Here is an 18,744-nt window from a genome sequence, read left to right on the forward strand (position 1 = left end):
AAGGCAGGCCCAAGAGTGTGCAGACACAGAAGTCAGCAGGCCCTGGAGTGTGCAGGCCTAGTAGTGTGCAGACAGAGGAGTGTGCAGGCCCAGGAGGGTGCATTTCCAGGAGTGTGCAGGCCCATTATTGTGCAGGCCCAAGAGTGTACAGGTCCAGGAGTGTGCAGGCCCAGGGGTGTGCAGACATAGGAGTGTGTAGTCCCAGGAGTGTGCCGGCACAGGTGGGAACAGGCCTAGGAGTGTGCAGGCACAAGTGGGAGTAGGCCCAGGAGTGTGCCGGCACAGGAGGGAGCAGGCCCAGGAGTGTGCAGGCCAAGGAGAGTGTAGGCCCAGGAGAGGGCAGGCCCAGGAGTGTGCAGGCCCAGGAGTGTGCAGCCCCAGGTGTGTGCAGACAGAAGCTTGTCCAGGGCCAGGAGAGTGCAGGCCCAGGGCAGGTCAGTCCCAGGAGTGTACTGTCCCAGGAGTATCCAAGGCCAGGAGTGTGCAGAGACAGGAGTGTGCAGGCCCAGGAGTGAACAGGCCCAGATTCGTGCAGGCCCAGGTGTGTGTAGGCCCTGGAGTGTGCAGCCCCAGAGGTCTGCAGACACAAGACGGAACAGGCCTAGGAGTGTGCAGGCCAAAGAGTGTGCAGACCTGGGACTGTGCAGTCTCAGGGGTGTGCAAACACGGGGTAGAGCAGGTACTCGAGTGTACTGGCCCAGGAGTGTAGAGGCCCAGGTGTGTGCAGGCTCTGGGATGTGCAGGCCCAGGAGTGTGCAGGCCTAGGAGTGTGCAGACAGAGGAGTGTGCAGGCCCAGGATGGTACATTTCCAGGAGTGTGCAGGCCCATTAGTGGGCAGGCCCAGGAGTGTACAAGTCCAGGAGTGTGCAGGCCCAGGAGTATGCATCACAGTAGTGTGCAGACCCAGAGGTGTGCCGGCACAGGTTGGAACAGGCCTATGAGTGTGCAGGCACGGGAGGAAGAAGGCCCAAGAGTGTGCAGGCCAAGGAGAGTGCAGTCCCAGGAGTGTGCAGTCCCAGGAGTGTGCAGGCCCAAGAGTGTGCAGGTCCAGGAGAGGGCCAGCCGAATTGGGGGCAGGCCCAGGCACGGAAAGGCCCAGGAGCGTGCAGGCCCCAGGAGTGTGCAGACGAGGGATTGTTCGGTCCCAGTAGAAGGCAGGCCCTGGAGGGTAGAGGGCCAGATGTGTGCAGGGCCTGTAGTGTTCAGGCCCAGGTGTGTGCAGGACAGGTGAGGGCCGTCACAGGAGAGGGCAGGGCCAAATGGGGCAGGCCCAGGAGTGTGCAGACAGAGGAGTGTGCAGGCCCAGGAGTGTGCATTCCCAGGAGTGTCAGGCCTATTAGTGTGCAGGCCCAGGCCAGGGCAGGCCCAGGAGTGTACAAGTCCAGGAGTGTGCAAGCTTAGGAGTGTTCAGGCCGAAGAGAGTGCAGGCCCAGGAGAGGGCATGCCCAGGAGTGTGCAGGCTCTAGGGTGTGCCGACCCAGTAGTGTGCAGACACAATACGGAACAGGCCAAGGAGTGTGCAGGCCAAAGAGTGTGCAGACCCAGGACTGTACAGGCCCAGGAATGTGCAGACACGGGAGGGAGCAGGCACACGAGTGTACTGGCACAGGAGTGTTCAGCCCAGGTGTGTGCAGGCTCTGGGTTGTGCAGGCCCAGGAGTGTGCAGACAGAGGAGTGTGCTGGCCCAGGAGGGTACAGTCCCAGGAGTGTGCAGGCCCATTAGTATTCAGGCCCAGGCCAGGGCTGGCCCAGGAGTGTACAGGCCCAGGAGCGTACAGGCCCAGGTGTGTCAGGCACAGGAGTGTGCAGGCGCACAAGTGTGCAGTCCCAGAAGTGTGATGGCACAGGAGGGAGCAGGCCCAGAAGTGTGCAGATCCAGGACTGTGCAGGCGTAGGATAGGTGAGGCCCAGGAGTGTGCAGACAAGAGGAGTGTGCAGGCCGAGGAGCGTGCAGGCCCAGGTGTGTCAGGCACAGGGGTGTGCAGGCGCACAAGTGTGCAGTCCCAGAAGGGTGATGGCACAGGAGGGAGCAGGTCCAGAAGTGTGCAGATCCAGGACTGTGCAGGCGTACGATAGGTCAGGCCCAGGAGTGTGCAGCTCCAGGAGAGTGCCGGCCGAACTGGGGCAGGCCCAGGAGAGAGAAGGCCCAGGGTTGTACAGGCCCAGGAGTATGCAGTCACAAGAGTGAGCAGATACAGGAGTGTACAGGCCAAAGTTCGTGCAGGCCCAGGTGTGCGCAGGTCCAGGAGCGTGCAGGCCCAGAAGTGTGCAGATACAATACGGAACGGGCCCGGGAGTGTACAGGCCCAGGTTCCTGCAGGCCCAGGTGTGCGTAGGTCCAGGAGTGCGCAGGTCCAGGAGTGTGCAGGCCCAGTTGTGTGCAGGCCCAGGATTGTGCAGGCCCTGTCGACCCTGGAGGGCAGGATGCCGTGACCAGAGGAGGCGCTCTGTAGGACTGGGGGCGGAGGGCGGGAGAGCAGGCGGTTGGAGAGTCGGTGGTGAGGGCTGGAAAGGGGCAGAGCTGCACCAACCAGGTGTGCGGACCTGAGGGCGTGAGGCTGGGCGGCCTGCCGAGGGTGTTCCTGCAGCAGTGCTGGCCCTGGGTGAGGATGTGGTGGGACCAGGGCTGAGCCAGCGGGGCAGAAGGAGGAGGAGCGGGGAGGAGGGCGCCAGAGGGTGCACAGTGGACCGGTCACTGGGCATCTGCAGGTTTGGAGGCGCTCTGCTGTGTGGGGCTCCAGGCCTCCCTGGGTCTGGGGACGTGGGTGTGATGTGACTCGGAAGGAGGCCGGGTGCGCTTCGGACAGCACCCGCCATCTCTCCCACCCAGGCCCAGTGCTCATGGTCGTGTTGCAGCCTCAGTTTTCCGTCCACTGTCCCAGCAACCCGTTGGTGGTATTCTGAGCAGAGGCAGAGGGTGAGAGTCCTGACTTGGCTTTCCTTCCCTGTGTTTCCAAGTCCACACTCATTCCGCAAGTCGCACGACAGGCCAAGAAATCGGGAGACGCGGTGTCGGGGTAAAGAATAGTGAGTTGATTTGGAAAGCCAGCTGACCGAGAAGATGGCAGGCTAATGTCCTGGAGAGCCACCTTCTCCGAGTGAGAATTCAGGCTCCTTTTACGCTAAAAAGGAGAGGGGTTGTGGGTGGTTGGTGCAAAGTCCTTGGTGCAGGAATTCTTTGTTTTTGCAGTTGTGGGTCAGCTCATGGGGCCCCTGTAAAACCTCTAACAAAACAAATGTTACTTTCTGTTCTGCAGCTGCTTGTGTGTATGGGAGAGCAAAAGAGGTTTTATCCTGAAGGCTGAGAGCCTTGAGAACAGGCTCTTCTGTCAATTTCAGGCTGAAGGCAACATTGATTTCCAAAAGGTGCAGAGCTGGTAAGACAGCCTGGAAAACAGCAGAGGGTTAAAGGAAAAAGAACAGATCTAATAGGCAGTCAGATCTGGTCTTTTCTATTACACCTGCTGCCCCAGCAGGGCTGGCCTCAGGGAGGAAGGGCGCCCCCCCCAGCCCCCGAGAGCCGCCTGCAGGGGGTGGGGAAGGCAGGGAGGCGGTCTGCCGTGCTGGGGAGGTAAACTAGACATGGCTGATACATGGACAGTGAGTGCAAAGTTAGAAAACCTCTGGGTTTTCCCTCTTTAGGGAGGGAGAGGGAGGCTCAGCATAGGTCCTTGAGCTTCCGCGAGAGAAGTGGCTCTCAGCCCAGGTCGGCTGCGGGCGCCTCTGGGGTTGTCACACCTGAGGGGCCCTCTGTGGACGGGTCCTGTGTTCTTGGCACTGACGTGGATTTTCCTCCTCCTCTTCCCCAAGGGGCGGTAGTGGCTCCGGGGGCAGCTTCCAGCCGATCACGGCCATCCTGCTGTCCTCATGCACGCTGGCCCTGCACGCCCGGCAGCTGGACGTCAGGCTGCAGCTGGACTACGTCTCCGCCTCGCAGGTAAGAGGAGCCCCGCTGCTTCCCTGGGGACCGGCAAGGGGGTCCCTCGGGAGGGGTTTCGGTTGGGGGCTCCTGGCTAGACGCCACAGCCGTGTGAGTGGCACCGTTGGGGTGAAGGAGGCTGGTGCCAGGGACAGGGCAGGTCCAGGAGTATGCAGGCCCAGGAGTGTGCGGGCCCAGGAGTGTGGAGACACTGGAGAGGGCCGGCCCAGGAGTGTGCAGGGACAGATGTGAGCAGACCCTGGAGTGTGCAGGTCCATGAGAGGGTCGGGCGAAGTGGGGGCTGGCCCGGGATAGGGCATGGCCAGGGGTGTGCAGGCCCAGAGTGTGCTTGCCCAGGGTTGTGCAGACACAGGACTGTGCAGGTGCAGGAGTGTGTAGGCCCAGGAGATTGCTGGCACAGGTGGGAACAGGCCTAGGAGTGTGCAGGCATAGGTGGGAGGAGGCCCAGGAGTGTGCAGGCCCAGTAGTGTGCAGGCCCAGGAGTGTGCATACAGAGGAGTGTGCAGGCTCAGTAGGGTGCAGGCCCAGGCCAGGGCAGGCCTAGGAGTGTACAGGCCCAGGAGTGTGCATGTCCAGGAGTGTGCAGACACCAGAGTGTGCAGAGACAGAAGTGTGCAGGCCCAGGAGTGTACAGGCTCAGGCCTGAGCAGTCCCAGGAGTGTGCAGAGAGTGGAGGGTGCAGGCCCAGGCCATGGCAGGCCCAGGAGTGTGCAGTCCCAGGAGTGTGCCGGCACACGTGGCAACAGGCCTAGGAGTGTGCAGGCATAGGTGGGAGCAGGCCCAGGAGTGTGCAACCCAGGAGTGTGCAGAACCAGGTAGGGGAGGCCTAAGGGTGTTCAGGCGCAGGAGGGAACAGGCCAGGAGTGTGCAGGCCAAGGAGAGTGCAGGGCCAAGAGAGGGCAGGCCCAGGTGTGTGCATGCCTAGGAGTGTTCAGGCACAGGAGGGAGGAGGCACACGAGTGTGCAGACGCAGGAGTGGGCAGACACAGGATTCAGCAGGCCCAGTAGTGTGCAGGTCCAGGAGTGTGCAAGCCCAGGAGTGTGCAGGCCAAGGAGAGTGCAGGCCCAGGAGAGGGCAGGCCGAGGAGTGTGCAGGCCCAAGAGTGTGCAGGTCCAGGAGAGGGCGGGCCGAACTGGGGGCAGGCCCAGGCGAGGAAAAGCCCAGGAGCGTGCGGCCCAGGAGTGTGCAGACGAGGGATTGTGCGGGCCCAGGAGAAGGCAGGCCCAAGAGTGTGCAGACACAGGAGTCAGCAGGCCCTGGAGTGTGCTGGCCCAGGTGTGTGCAGGCCCAGGAGAGTGCAGACAGAGAGTGTGGAGTCCCAGTAGTGTGCAGGCCCAGTTGTGTGCAGGCCCAGGATTTGCAGGTCCTGGAGTGTGCAGGCCCAGAGGTGTGCAGACACAAGTCGAACAACCCCAGGAGTCTGCAGGCCAAGAAGTGTGCATAGCCAGGACTGTGCAGTCCCAGGAGTGTGCAGACACGGGGCGGAGCAGTCACACGAATGTACTGGCCCAGGAGTGTAGAGGCTAAAGTGTGTGCAGGCTCTGGGATGCGCAGGCCCAGGAGTGTGCAGGTCCAGGGGTGTGAAGGCCCAGGAGTGTGCAGACAGAGGAGAGTGCAGGCCCAGGAGCGTGCAGGCCCAGGCCACGGCAGGCCCAGGAGTGTAAAGGCCCAGGAGTATACAGAGCGAGGAGTGTGCAGTCCCCGGAGTGTGCAGAGACAGGGGTGTGCAGGCCCAGGAGACGGCAGGCCCATGAGTGTGCAGTTCCAGGAGTGTGCAGGCCTAGGAGAGGGCAGGACCTGCAGTGAAGAGGCCCAGGTTCGTGCAGGCCCAGGTATGTGCAGGCCCTGTAGTGTGCAGGCCCAGAGGTGTGCAGACAGAAGTCGAACAGGCCTAGGAGTCTGCAGGCCAAGGAGTGTGCATAGCCAGGACTGTGCGGTCCCAAGAGTGTGCAGACACGGGGCGGAACAGGCACACGACTGTACTGGCCCAGGAGTGTAGAGGCCCAGGTGTGTGCAGGCTCTGGGATGCGCAGGCCCAGGAGTGTGCGGGCCCAGGTGTGTGAAGGCCCAGGAGTGTGCAGACAGAGGAGTGTGCAGGCCCAGGAGTGTGCAGATCCAGGAGGATACAGGCCTAGTTGTGTTCAGGCCCAATATTGTGCAGGTCGTGGACTGTGCAGGCCGATGAGTGTGAAGTTGCAGAAGTGTGCGGGCCCAGTAGTGTGCAGGCCCAGGCCAGGGAAGACCCAGACCAGGGAAGGCCCAGGATTGTACAGGTCCAGGAGTGTGCAGGCCCAAGAGTGTGCAGACACAGGAGTCAGCAGGCCCTGGAGTGTGCAGGCCTAGGAGTGTGTAGGCCAAGGAATGTGCAGACAGAGGAGTGTGCAGGCCCAGGGGTGTGCAGGCTCAGGAGTGTGCACACAGAGGAGTGTGTAGGCCCAGGAGGGTGCATCCCTAGGTGTGTGCAGCCCCATTAGTGTGCAGGCCCAGGCCAGGGCAGGCCCAGGAGTGTACAGGTCCAGGAGTGTGCAGGCCCAGGATTGTACATGCCCAGGAGTTTGCAGGAACAGGAGTATGCAGTCTCAGGAGTGAGCAGATACAGGAATGTGCAGGCCCAGGTGTATGCAGTCTCAGGAGTGAGCAGATAAAGGAGTGTGCAGGCCCAGGTGTGTACAGGCCCAGGTTCGTGCAGGCCCAGGCGTGTGCAAACTCCAGAGTGTGCAGAGACAGGAGTGTGCAGGTCCAGGAGTATACAGGCCTAGGTGTGTTCAAGCCCAAGATTGTGCAGGTCCTGGAGTGTGCAGGCCAATGAGTGTGCAGTTCCAGGAGTTTGCAGGCCCAATAGTTTGCAGGCCCAGGCCAGGGAAGGCCCAGACCAGGGAAGGCCCACGAGTGTGCAGACAGAGGAGTGTGCAGGCCCAGGAGGGTGCATTCCTAGGTGTGTGTAGGCCCATTAGTGTTCAGGCCCAGGCCAGGGCAGGCCCAGGAGTGTGCAGGTCCAGGACTGTGCAGTGCCAGGAGTGTGTAGACACGGGGCGGAGCAGGCACATGAGAGTAGTGGCCCAGGAGTATAGAGGCCCAGGTGTGTTCAGGCTCTGGGATGCGCAGGCCCAGGAGTGTAGGGTCTAGGGTTGTGCATGCCCAGAAGTGTGCAGACAGAGGAGTGTGCAGGCCCAGGAGCGTGCAGGCCCAGGCCAGGTCAGGCCCAGGAGTGTACAACCCAGGAGTATACAGACCGAGGAGTGTGCAGACCCCGGAGTGTGCAGACTCAGGTGTGTGCAGGCCCAGGAGTGTACAGGCCCACGTTCTTGCAGGCCCAGGCGTGTGCTAACACCACAGTGGGCAGAGACAGGAGTGTGCAGGCCCAGGAGTATACAGGCCCAGGTGTGTTCAAGCCCAAGGTTGTGCAGGTCCTGGAGTTTACAGGCCAATGAGTGTGCAGTTCCAGCAGTTTTCAGGCCCAGTAGTTTTCAGGCCCAGGCCAGGGAAGACTCAGACCAGGGAAGGCACAGCAGTGTACAGGTCCAGGGGTGTACAGTCCCAGTAGTGTGCAGAACCAGGTGAGGGCAGGCCCCAGAGTGTGCAGGCCCAGGAGAGGGCAGGCCCTAGGGTGTCTAGGCGCAGGAATGGGGAGTCCTAGGACCGTGCACGCCATGCAGAGGGCAGGCCCATGAGTGTACATGGCCAGGAGTGTGCAGGCACAGGAGGGAGGAGGTACACGAGTGTGCAGGCCTAGGAGTGTGCAGGACTTGTGAGGGCCGTCACAGGAGAGGGCAGGGCAATTTGGGGCAGGCCCAGGAGTGTGCAGACAGAGGAGTGTGCAGGCCCAGGAGGGTGCAGTCCCTGGAGAGTGCAGGCCCATTAGTGTGCAGGCGCATGCCAGGGTACGCCCAGGAGTGTACAGGTCCAGGAGTGTGCAGGCCCAGGAATGTGTAGGCACAGGTGTGGGCAGGCCTAGGAAAGGGCAGGCCCAGGATTCAAGAGGCCCACGTTCGTGCAGGCCCAGGTGTGTGCAGGCCCTGGGGTGTGCAGGCCCACAGGTATGCAGACACAAGACGGAACAGGCCCATGAGTGTGCAAGCCAAGGTGTTGCAGACCCAGGAATGTGCAGTCCCAGGAGTTTGCAGACACGGGGGGGGGCAAGCACACGTGTGTACTGGCCCAGGTGTGTAGAGGCCCAGATCTGTGCATGCTCTGGGATGCGCAGGCCCAGGAGTGTGCAGATCCAGGGTTATGCAGGCCCAGGAGTGTGCAGACAGAGGAGTGTGCAGGCCCAGGGGGGTGCATTCCTAGGTGTGTGCAGCCCCATTAGTGTGCAGTCCCAGGCCAGGGCAGGCCCAGGTGTGTACAGGTACAGGAGTGTGCAGGCCCAGGAGTGTATAGGCCCAGGAGTTTGCAGGCCCAGGCCAGGGAATGCCCAGACCAGGGAAGGCCCAGGAGTGTACAGGTCCAGGAGTGTGCAGGCCCAGGGGTGTGCAGGCCCAAAAGTGTGCAGGCACAGAAGTGTGCAGTCCCAGGAATGTGCCAGCACAGGTGGGAACAGGGCTAGGAGTGTGCAGGCACAGGTGGGAGCAGGCCCAGGAGTATGCAGGCACAGGAGGGAGCAGGCCTAGGTTCGTGCAGGCCCTGGAGTGTGTAGACACCAGAGTGTGCAGAGATAGGAGTGTGCAGAGAAGGAGTGTGCAGGCCCAGGTGTGTTTAGGCCCAGTGCTGTGCAGGTCCAGCAGTGTGCAGGCCCAGGAGTGTGCAGATCCAGGAGGATAAAGGCCTATGTGTGTTCAGGCCCAATATTGTGCAGGTCGTGCCTTTGCAGGCCGATGAGTGTGCAGTTGCAGAAGTGTGCGGGCCCAGTAGTGTGCAGGCCCAGGCCAGGGAAGACCCAGTCCAGGGAAGGCCCAGGATGGTACAGGTCCAGGTGTGTGCAGGCCCAAGAGTGTGCAGACACAGGGGTCAGCAGGCCCAGGAGTGTGCAGGCCTAGGAGTGTGTAGGCCGAGGAGTGTGCAGACAGAGGAGTGTGCATGCCCAGGAGTGTGCAGGCCCAGGAGTGTACAGACAGAAGAGTGTGTAGGCCCAGGTGGGTGCATTCCTAGGTGTGTGCAGCCCCATTAGTGTGCAGGCCCAGGCCAGGGCAGGCCCAGGGGTGTTTAGGCCCAGGTTCGTGCCGGCCAAGGAGAGGGCAGGCCCAGGAGTGAACAGGCCCAGGTTGGTGCAGGCCCAGGTGTGTTCAGGCCCTGGATTGCGCAGGCCGAGAGGTGTGAAGACACAAGACGGAACAGGCCCAGGAGTGTGCAGACAAGAGGAGTGTGCAGACAAGAGGAGTGTGCAGGCCGAGGAGCGTGCAGGCCCAGGTGTGTCAGGCACAGGAGTGTGCAGGCGCCCAATGTGCAGTTCCAGAAGGGTGATGGCACAGGAGGGAGCAGGTCCAGAAGTGTGCAGATCCAGGACTGTGCAGGCGTACGATAGGTCAGGCCCAGGAGTGTGCAGCTCCAGGAGAGTGCCGGCCGAACTGGGGGCAGGCCCAGGAGAGGGAAGGCCCCGGAGTGTGCAGACAGAGGAGTGTGCAGGCCCAGGAGTTTGCAGGCCCAGGAGAGGGCATGCCCAGGGGTGTGCAGGCCCAGGAGTGTGCAGCCCCAGGAGTGTGCAGACAGAAGAGTGTCCAGGGCCAGGATAGGGCAGGCCTAGGAGTGTACAGGCCCAGGAGTGTGCAGACACCAGAGTGTGCAGAGACAGAAGTGTGCAGGTCCAGGAGTGTACAGGCTCAGGGCTGTGCAGTCCCAGGAGTGTGCAGACAGAGGAGGGTGCAGGCCCAGGCCAGGGCAGGCCCAGGAGTGTGCAGTCCCAGGAGTGTGCCGGCACACGTGGGAACAGGCCTAGGAGTGTGCAGGCATAGGTGGGAGCAGGCCCAGGAGTGTGCAGGCACAGGAGGGAACAGGCCAGGAGTGTGCAGGCCAAGGAGAGTGCAGGGCCAAGAGAGGGCAGGCACAGGAGTGTGCAGGCCCAGGAGTGTGCAGTCCCAGGAGTGTGCCGGCACACGTGGGAACAGGCCTAGGAGGGTGCAGGCATAGGTGGGAGCAGGCCCAGGAGTGTGCAGGCACAGGAGAGTGCAGGGCCAAGAGAGGGCAGGCACAGGAGTGTGCAGGCCCAGGAGCGTACAGGCCCAGGATGGTGCAGGCTCAAGATTGTGCAGGTCCAGGAGTCTGCAGGCCCATGAGTGTGCAGTTCCAGGAGTGTGCAGGCTTAGGAGAGGGCAGGACCAGCAGTGAAGAGGCCCAGGTTCATGCGGGCCCAGGAGAAGACAGGCCCAAGAGTGTGCAGGCACAGGTGTCAGAGGGCCCTGGAGTGTGCCTGCCCAGGTGTGTGCAGGCCCAGGAGTGTGCAGACAGAGGAGTGTGCAGGCTGAGGAGTGTGCAGGCCCAGGCCACGGCAGGCCCAGGAGTGTACAGGCCCAGGAGTATACAGACCGAGGACTGTGCAGTCCCCGGAGTGTGCAGAGACAGGAGTGTGCAGGCCCAGGAGTGTGCAGGCCCAAGGGTGTGCAGGCCTAGGAGTGTGCAGATGAGGGATTGTGCAGGCCCAGGAGAAGGGAGGCTCAGGAGTGTGCAGGCCCAGCAGTGTGCAGGCCTGGGGGTGTGTAGGCCCAGGAGTGTACAGGCCCAGGATTGTGCAGGCTCAAGATTGTGCAGGTCTGGGAGTGTGCAGGCCAAGGGGTGTGCAGTTCCATGTGTGTGCAAACAGAGGAGTGTGCAGGACCAGTAGGGTGCAGGCCGAGGTGTGTACAGGACCAGGAGTGTTCAGGCCCATTAGTGTGCAGGACCAGGCCAGGGAAGACCCAGACCAGGGAAGGCCCAGGATTGTACAGGTCCAGGAGTGTGCAGGCCCAAGAGTGTGCAGCCCCAGGAGTGTGCAGACAGAAGAGTGTCCAGGGCCAGGATAAGGCAGGCCTAGGAGTGTACAGGCCCAGGAGTGTGCATGTCCAGGAGTGTGCAGACACCAGAGTGTGCAGAGACAGAAGTGTGCAGGTCCAGGAGTGTACAGGCTCAGGGCTGTGCAGTCCCAGGAGTGTGCAGACAGAGGAGGGTGCAGGCCCAGGCCAGGGCAGGCCCAGGAGTGTGCAGTCCCAGGAGTGTGCCGGCACAGGAGGGAACAGGCCAGGAGTGTGCAGGCCAAGGAGAGTGCAGGGCCAAGAGAGGGCAGGCACAGGAGTGTGCAGGCCCAGGAGCGTACAGGCCCAGGATTGTGCAGGCTCAAGATTGTTCAGGTCCAGGAGTGTGCAGGCCCATGAGTGTACAGTTCCAGGAGTGTGCAGGCCTAGGAGAGGGCAGGACCAGCAGTGAAGAGGCCCAGGTTCGTGCAGGCCCAGGTATGTGCAGGCCCTGTAGTGTGCAGGCCCAGAGGTGTGCAGACAGAAGTCGAACAGGCCTAGGAGTCTGCAGGCCAAGGAGTGTGCATAGCCAGGACTGTGCGGTCCCAAGAGTGTGCAGACACGGGGCGGAACAGGCACATGACTGTACTGGCCCAGGAGTGTAGAGGCCCAGGTGTGTGCAGGCCATGGGATGCGCAGGCCCCGGAGTGTGCAGGTCCAGGGGTGTCAAGGCGCAGGGGTGTGCAGACAGAGGAGTGAGCAGGCCCAAGCGTGTGCACGTCAAAGAGAGGGCGGGCCTAATAGGTGGTGGCCCAGGCGAGGAAAGGACCAGGAGAATGCAGGCTCAGGAGTCGGCAGGCCCAGGAGTGTGCAGGCCCATGAGTGTGCATTCCTAGGTGGGTGTAGCACCATTAGTGTGCAGGCCCAGGCCAGGGCATGCCCAGGAGTGTACAGGTCCAGGAGTGTTCAGGCCCAGGAGTGTACAGGCCCAGGAGTTTGCAGGCCCAGGTGTATGCAGTCTCAGAAGTGAGCAGATACAGGAGTGTGCAGGCCCAGGTGTGTACAGGCCAAAGTTCGTGCAGGCCCAGGCGTGTGCAAACACCAGAGTGTGCAAGACAGGAGTGTGCAGGTCCAGGAGTATACAGGCCTAGGTGTGTTCAAGCCCAAGATTGTGCAGGTCCTGGAGTGTGCAGGCCAATGAGTGTGCAGTTCCAGGAGTTTGCAGGCCCAGTAGTTTGCAGGCCCAGGCCAGGGAAGGCCCAGACCAGGGAAGGCCCACGAGTGTGCAGACAGAGGAGTGTGCAGGCCCAGGAGGGTGCATTCCTAGGTGTGTGTAGGCCCATTAGTGTGCAGGCCCAGGCCAGGGCAGGCCCAGGAGTGTGCAGGTCCAGGACTGTGCAGTGCCAGGAGTGTGTAGACACGGGGCGGAGCAGGCACATGAGAGTAGTGGCCCAGGAGTATAGAGGCCCAGGTGTGTTCAGGCTCTGGGATGCGCAGGCCCAGGAGTGTAGGGTCTAGGGTTGTGCATGCCCAGAAGTGTGCAGACAGAGGAGTGTGCAGGCCCAGGAGCGTGCAGGCCCAGGCCAGGTCAGGCCCAGGAGTGTACAACCCAGGAGTATACAGACCGAGGAGTGTGCAGACCCCGGAGTGTGCAGACTCAGGTGTGTGCAGGCCCAGGAGTGTACAGGCCCACGTTCGTGCAGGCCCAGGCGTGTGCAAACACCACAGTGTGCAGAGACAGGAGTGTGCAGGCCCAGGAGTATACAGGCCCAGGTGTGTTCAAGCCCAAGATTGTGCAGGTCCTGGAGTTTGCAGGCCAATGAGTGTGCAGTTCCAGCAGTTTTCAGGCCCAGTAGTTTTCAGGCCCAGGCCAGGGAAGGCCCAGACCAGGGAAGGCACAGCAGTGTACAGGTCCAGGGGTGTACAGTCCCAGTAGTGTGCAGAACCAGGTGAGGGCAGGCCCCAGAGTGTGCAGGCCCAGGAGAGGGCAGGCCCAAGGGTGTCCAGGCGCAGGAATGGGGAGTCCTAGGACCGTGCACGCCATGCAGAGGGCAGGCCCATGAGTGTACATGGCCAGGAGTGTGCAGGCACAGGAGGGAGGAGGTACACGAGTGTGCAGGCCTAGGAGTGTGCAGGACTTGTGAGGGCCGTCACAGGAGAGGGCAGGGCAATTTGGGGCAGGCCCAGGAGTGTGCAGACAGAGGAGTGTGCAGGCCCAGGAGGGTGCAGTCCCTGGAGAGTGCAGGCCCATTTGTGTGCAGGCCCATGCCAGGGCACGCCCAGGAGTGTACAGGTCCAGGAGTGTGCAGGCCCAGGAATGTGTAGGCACAGGAGTGGGCAGGCCTAGGAAAGGGCAGGCCCAGGAGTCAAGAGGCCCAGGTTCGTGCAGGCCCAGGTGTGTGCAGGCCCTGGAGTGTGCAGGCCCAGAGGTATGCAGACACAAGACGGAACAGGCCCATGAGTGTGCAGGCCAAGGTGTGTGCAGACCCAGGAATGTGCAGTCCCAGGAGTTTGCAGACACGGGGGGGAGCAAGCACACGTGTGTACTGGCCCAGGTGTGTAGAGGCCCCGATCTGTGCAGGCTCTGGGTTGTGCAGGCCCAGGAGTGTGAAGATGCAGGGGTATGCAGGCCCAGGAGTGTGCAGACAGAGGTGTGTGCAGGACCAGGAGCGTGCAGGCCAAGGCCACGGCAGGCCCATGAGTGTACAGGCCCAGGAGTATACAGACCGAGGAGTGTGCAGACCCCGGAGTGTGCAGAGACAGGAGTGTGCAGGCCCAGGAGTGTGCAGGCCCAAGAGTGTGCAGGTCCAGGAGAGGGCGGGCCGAACTGGGGGCAGGCCCAGGTGAGGAAAGGCCCAGGAGCGTGCAGGCCCAGGAGTGTGAAGACACCAGAGTGTGCAGTTCCATGGGTGTGCTGGCCCAGGAGTGTGCAGACAGAGGAGTGTGCAGGCCCAGGTGTGTACAGGCCCAGGAGTATACAGACCGAGGAGTGTGCAGAACCCGGAGTGTGCAGAGACAGGAGTGTGCAGGCCCAGGGGTATACAGGCCCAGTACTCTGCAGGCCCAGGAATGTCCAGGCCCAGGAGTGTGCAGATGAGGGATTGTGCGGGCCCAGGAGAAGGCAGGCCCAGAAATGTGCAGGCCCAGCAGGGTGCAGGCCCAAGTATGTGCAGGCTCATGATTGTGCAGCTCCAGGTGGGTGCAGGCCAATGAGTGTGCAGTTCCAGGAGTGTGAATGCCTAGGAGAGGGCAGGCACGGCTGTCAAGAGTCCCAGGTTCGTGCAGGCCCAGGTTTGTGCAGGCCCAGCAGTGTGCAGGCCCAGGAATGTGCAGGCTCAAGTGGGAAGTGTTTGTTGGGCCTGAGCAACTGTCCCCTGTCCTCCACCTCTGTCCCTGCCTGGCTGCACCTCTGCAGCTGCTCTCCTGCTCTCCTGGCCTCTTAGCTCTGTATCCCTCTCCCTCTCATGGTAGTCTTCTCTGCGTTTGCCTGCCTCTGGACAGATGGCCCAAGTCAGGACCCATGGGGGCTAGGGTGGAGGGGACTGGGGACTGGGTGGGGGAATTCAGAGAGCTGTCCTGTCCCCTGTGGTCCTCATTTGCACATCCATGTACTGGGCTGAGGAGGAACTCCATGCCCCAGGACACGCCCTAACTTCACAGGTCGTGGAGTACGGCCTGGATGCCTGGGGAACCGGCCTGGTGGGCGAGGACAGGGCAGGAATGGACAGGGGCGGACCCACTGCCTCTGCTGCCTCACCTGCTGGGCTGGGGAGAGCTCTGCCCAGGAAGCAGGAAGGCCTAGCAGGATGCGGGCCTCTCCCAGGGCCCTCATCCCGGCCGACTGAGGCCCCGTGGGCCAGAGAGGCCATAGCCTGCAGGCTGGGGCGCCAGGGTGGGAAGGAGGCTGGGAGCCCCCTGACCGTGTGCCCTGTCTCCTGGGTGGCCAAGGCTGCCTGGCTGCCGTTCATTTGCTCAGTTTATCAGGTAATGAGATGAAAGTGAGGCTTCCAGACAGAGGGGGCGTTGAGCCGGGGGAGAATGGCTGCTTCCTTCTGGGCCTGGAGGGGCAGCCCACCCCCCAGCCTTGCCCACTCCTCTGCTGCCCCCTCACAGCCCACCCAGCCCAGGAGCCCTGTGGCCACCCAGCAGAGGGGGTCCTGCGAGCCTCTGCCGAGCACTGTGGGCCCCAGGAGTCCTTGCGAACAGTCCCCCATTGCGGTTACGCTAGTCTGAATGACATTCGTTAGGTGTCAGCTGTGAGTGGGACGCACGTTAACGGCACAGCAATGATAACAGAAGTAGCAGTCACCACTCGCTGAGTGTCCCTCCGTGGTGGTTGCGCGGCCAAGCTCAGGTGGCGGTCTGGGACCAGGAACAGGGCTCGTCTGTGATAAGGGCCAGGCACCCTGTGTCAGGACCCGAGGTCAGTCTGTGATGAAATTCAAGGCTCAGTGTGTGACCAGGGTCATGTCTAGGTCTGAGGGTCAGCCTGTCCTCTGAGCCGGTGGCCCCCTGCCTGGCCTCTCCACCCCCTCCTCCCACCACGTCCTCACCACCTGGGTCACCAAGGTAACCAGCCTTGAAATAATGGGTGTTTCAGCAGCTGAGGCCTAACTTGAATTTATCCTGAAAGACTCAGTTCTGCAGCAGTTGCCAGGGAAACTAAGGGGCATCCTGTCTCTCCCACCCACTGCCAGTTTCCACGTCAGTCAGGCTTCCACTTGACACCTGGGCTGGGGCAGCAAAGGGGGGTGGGCAGAACGTGCCCACCCTGGCCCTGCTACCAGTCCTGTCTCCTGGACCCCAGGCCTCTGTGCTTTTGTCTCAGTGTGATGGGATGGGATGGGATGGCTCAGCAGGGGAGCCCACTGAGGTATATATAGAGTGCCAGGCGGGAGGCCCTGGGGTCGGTTTTGGCAGGCAGGCTTAGTCTGGGGCCAGCGAGCGGAGCACTTGGAATCTGATCCTGGATTTGATCCCAGCTCCTCTCCTTGTCAGCCTGGTGGCTAACTTGGTGTCTGTCTGCATCTGTCAAATGGGTGTGGTCATGGGGCTGTTGAGGTCATCCGAGCAAAGTGGTAGTGATGAAGGCCCCCTGGGCAGCCTCGGCTGTCATATCTTCAGAGCTGCTCCCCTGCCCTGTGCCGAGGGCATGGAGGCATTCCTGGGGCTCCCTGCCTTCCCCCGGGCTCTGGTCTGCTTCCCATCTCCTCCACCCTGGCCCCCAGGGTCTTTCCACAACATTCCCAGTTCAGAGTGAAGTCCTGTTTGTGCAGTATCCTTGAGACCCTGGCTTCACCTGTCTTCTGAGACTTGGGCCTCCACACCATCTCCAGGGCAGACCTTCCTCTTTGAGCCTCAGTTGTCTCTGCTGTAGGCGGGTGAACGTTTGGTTCCTGGGTGGACTGAGACTCAAGGCTTCTGTGTACTGAGGTTACCAGCACAGAGCAGGCGCAGGGGGTAGTCAGGACTCCCTTGCCCAGGTTTATACCCAGAGAGCCAACCTTGGGGAGAGCAATCTTCCTTGAAGATTGTGGGGCCCAGTCCAACTCAGCCTCCTCCCCAATTGGGGAAGCAGGGCGTCGCTTCAGGTGGGCAGGCTCAAGTCTTCCCATCTGAACAATGAGAGCAGAGAGGTCTCCCTTGTGGGATCACAAGGCATCGTGCCCAGACCCAGGACGTGGCTCAAAACCAGGTCCCTCGGCCCCCGCATAGTCAGGATTCATGCAGAACTCAGCCCTGCCCCTGCCCTGCGGCCCTCCCTGGCAAGTCCTCCCTGGGCCTCTGCTGCACAGCTGGGAGCTCAGGGGTCAAGCACGGTGCACGCCCACTCCCGTAAGGTTGCAGCCACCCCTCCTACCCATCCCTTGTCTGGCAGAGGGGCTCTGCCTCTGGGTTCAGGGGAAAGTGGGACCCATGGGAGGGTGGGCTCTGTGAGAGGAGAAGTTTCTGCTAGGGCGTGGGGGGTGTGATATTCTCAGTTGCCACATCACTCAGCAGGGAGAAGGAGCCCCGCCTTCCAAATTGGGGGAGTTAGGGGTGTCCCTTTCTAGCGTCCGGTTCATTCACCAGGCCCCCCTTGATGGTCAGTTCCCAACACAGGCACGGGGACCGCTGGGAGGGGACTCTGCACATCTCTAGCCGCCCTCCCCGGAACAGAGCACCTGGACACTGAACCTGCTGCCCATCAATACAGTGGGTTCCCTGGGATCAACTCTGATCCCAGCAACGTGCCCACACCTGTCATCTCCCACCATTTCAGGCATCAGTCCGTCCTCAGATGAGGGGTTTGAGGCCGTGGTGGGATGTACTTCACGGGCATAAATAGCATAAAACTACATGGTAGTGATGGTCGGACAGCATGGGAATGCACTTAATGTTCCTGAAATGCAGTTTAAAAGGGAAAAAATCTGTATTTTATTAAAGGAAGTGGGAAATGGAAAACTATAGAATGCCATAAATGATGTAAAACAAATAAACTAAACTAAAGAAGAACAAAACAAAAGCAAATTCAGGGGTAGGGAAGTCAACTTCGGGTAGGGGAGGGGATTCATGGTGGGATTTTGGAGAAGGTGTAGGAGGGGGCAGAGGGGGCTCAGCCCTAGGGGGTGATGATGCCCGAAATGGTTCTCCACTGCCCAGCGGCGCAGGTGCAGGTGCAGGATCTGCAGGCTTTTCAGGAGCAGCAAGATCAGCAGGAGCGGCAGGCTCTTCAGGAGCGGCTAGATCAGCAGGAACGGCAGGTTCTTCAGGAGCGGCGGGCTCTTCAGGAGCGGCAAGATCAGCAGGAGCTGCAGGCTCTTCAGGGGTGGCAAGATCAGCAGGAGCGGCAGGCTCTTCAGGAGCTTCAGGCTCTTCAGGAGCGGCTAGATCAGCAGGACCGGCGGGCTCTTCAGGAGCGGCGGGCTCTTCAGGAGCGGCTAGATCAGCAGGAGCAGCGGGCTCTTCAGGAGCGGCTAGAGCAGCAGGAGCGGCAGGCTCTTCAGGAGCTGCAGGCTTTTCAAGAGCTGCAGGCTGTTCTGGAGCGGCTAGATGATCAGGAGCAGCGGGCTCTTCTGGAGTGGCTAGATCAGCAGGAGCGGCAGGCGCTTCAGGAGCGGCTAGATCAGCAGGAATGGCGGGCTCTTCAGGAGCGGCTAGATCTGCAGGAGCGGCAGGTTCTTCAGGAGCGTCGGGCTCTTCAGTAGCTGCAGGCTGTTCAGGAGCGGCAAGATCAGTAGGAGCTGCAGGCTCTTCAGGAGTGGCAAGATCAGCAGGAGCGGCGGGCTCTTCAGGAGTAGCGGGCTCTTCAGGAGCGGCAAGATCAGCAGGAGCTGCAGGCTCTTCAGGAGTGGCAAGATCAGCAGGAGCTGCAGGGTCTTCAGGAGTGGCAAGATCAGCAGGAGCGGCAGGCTCTTCAGGAGCGGCTAGATCAGCAGGAGCGGCAGGTTCTTCAGGAGTGGCGGGCTCTTCAGGAGCGGCTAGAGCAGCAGGAGCGGCAGGCTCTTCAGGAGTGGCAAGATCAGCAGGAGCGGCAGGCTCTTCAGGAGCTGCAGGCTGTTCAGGAGCGGCTAGATTAGCAGGAGCAGCGGGCTCTTCAGGAGTGGCTAGATCAGCAGGAATGGCAGGCGCTTCAGGAGCGGCTAGATCAGCAGGAACAGCAGGCTCTTCAGGATCGGCGGGCTCTTCAGGAGCGGCAGGCTCTTCAGGAGCGGCTAGATCAGCAGAAGCGGCAGGCTCTTCAGGAGCGGCTTGATCAGCAGGAATGGCGGGCTCTTCAGGAGCGGCTAGATCAGCAGGAGCGGCAGGTTCTTCAGGAGTGGCGGGCTCTTCAGGAGCGGCTAGAGCAGCAGGAGCAGCAGGCTCTTCAGGAGTGGCAAGATCAGCAGGAGCGGCAGGCTCTTCAGGAGCTGCAGGCTTTTCAGGAGCTGCAGGCTGTTCAGGAGCGGCTAGATGAGCAGGA

At 61.6% G+C, this 18,744-nt stretch overlaps 2 protein-coding genes across 2 annotated transcripts in view; one reads left to right on the forward strand and one right to left on the reverse strand.

Moving 5' to 3' along the window:
• The window catches only part of LOC140695406 (uncharacterized), a 73,212-nt gene extending 54,468 nt beyond the window's left edge, over nucleotides 1-18,744 (forward strand). Inside the window, exons 8-12 of the mRNA XM_072958103.1 lie at nucleotides 2,832-3,028; nucleotides 3,259-3,378; nucleotides 3,812-3,938; nucleotides 17,445-17,545; nucleotides 18,698-18,744. Coding sequence (XP_072814204.1) covers nucleotides 2,832-3,028; nucleotides 3,259-3,378; nucleotides 3,812-3,938; nucleotides 17,445-17,528 — 528 coding nt within the window. The 3' untranslated portion in view covers nucleotides 17,529-17,545; nucleotides 18,698-18,744. The remainder of the gene's footprint in view (nucleotides 1-2,831; nucleotides 3,029-3,258; nucleotides 3,379-3,811; nucleotides 3,939-17,444; nucleotides 17,546-18,697) is intronic.
• LOC140695407 (uncharacterized) lies at nucleotides 383-2,854 on the reverse strand. The gene is made up of 2 exons (XM_072958104.1): nucleotides 1,525-2,854; nucleotides 383-823 (listed from the first exon to the last, which is right to left on the reverse strand). The coding sequence occupies exons 1-2, from the start codon at nucleotides 2,842-2,844 to the stop codon at nucleotides 650-652; spliced, it is 1,494 nt and encodes a 497-aa protein (XP_072814205.1). The 5' UTR covers nucleotides 2,845-2,854; the 3' UTR covers nucleotides 383-649.

This window comes from Vicugna pacos, unplaced genomic scaffold (assembly GCF_048564905.1).
Source record: "Vicugna pacos unplaced genomic scaffold, VicPac4 scaffold_203, whole genome shotgun sequence".
Classification (NCBI taxonomy): domain Eukaryota; kingdom Metazoa; phylum Chordata; class Mammalia; order Artiodactyla; family Camelidae; genus Vicugna; species Vicugna pacos.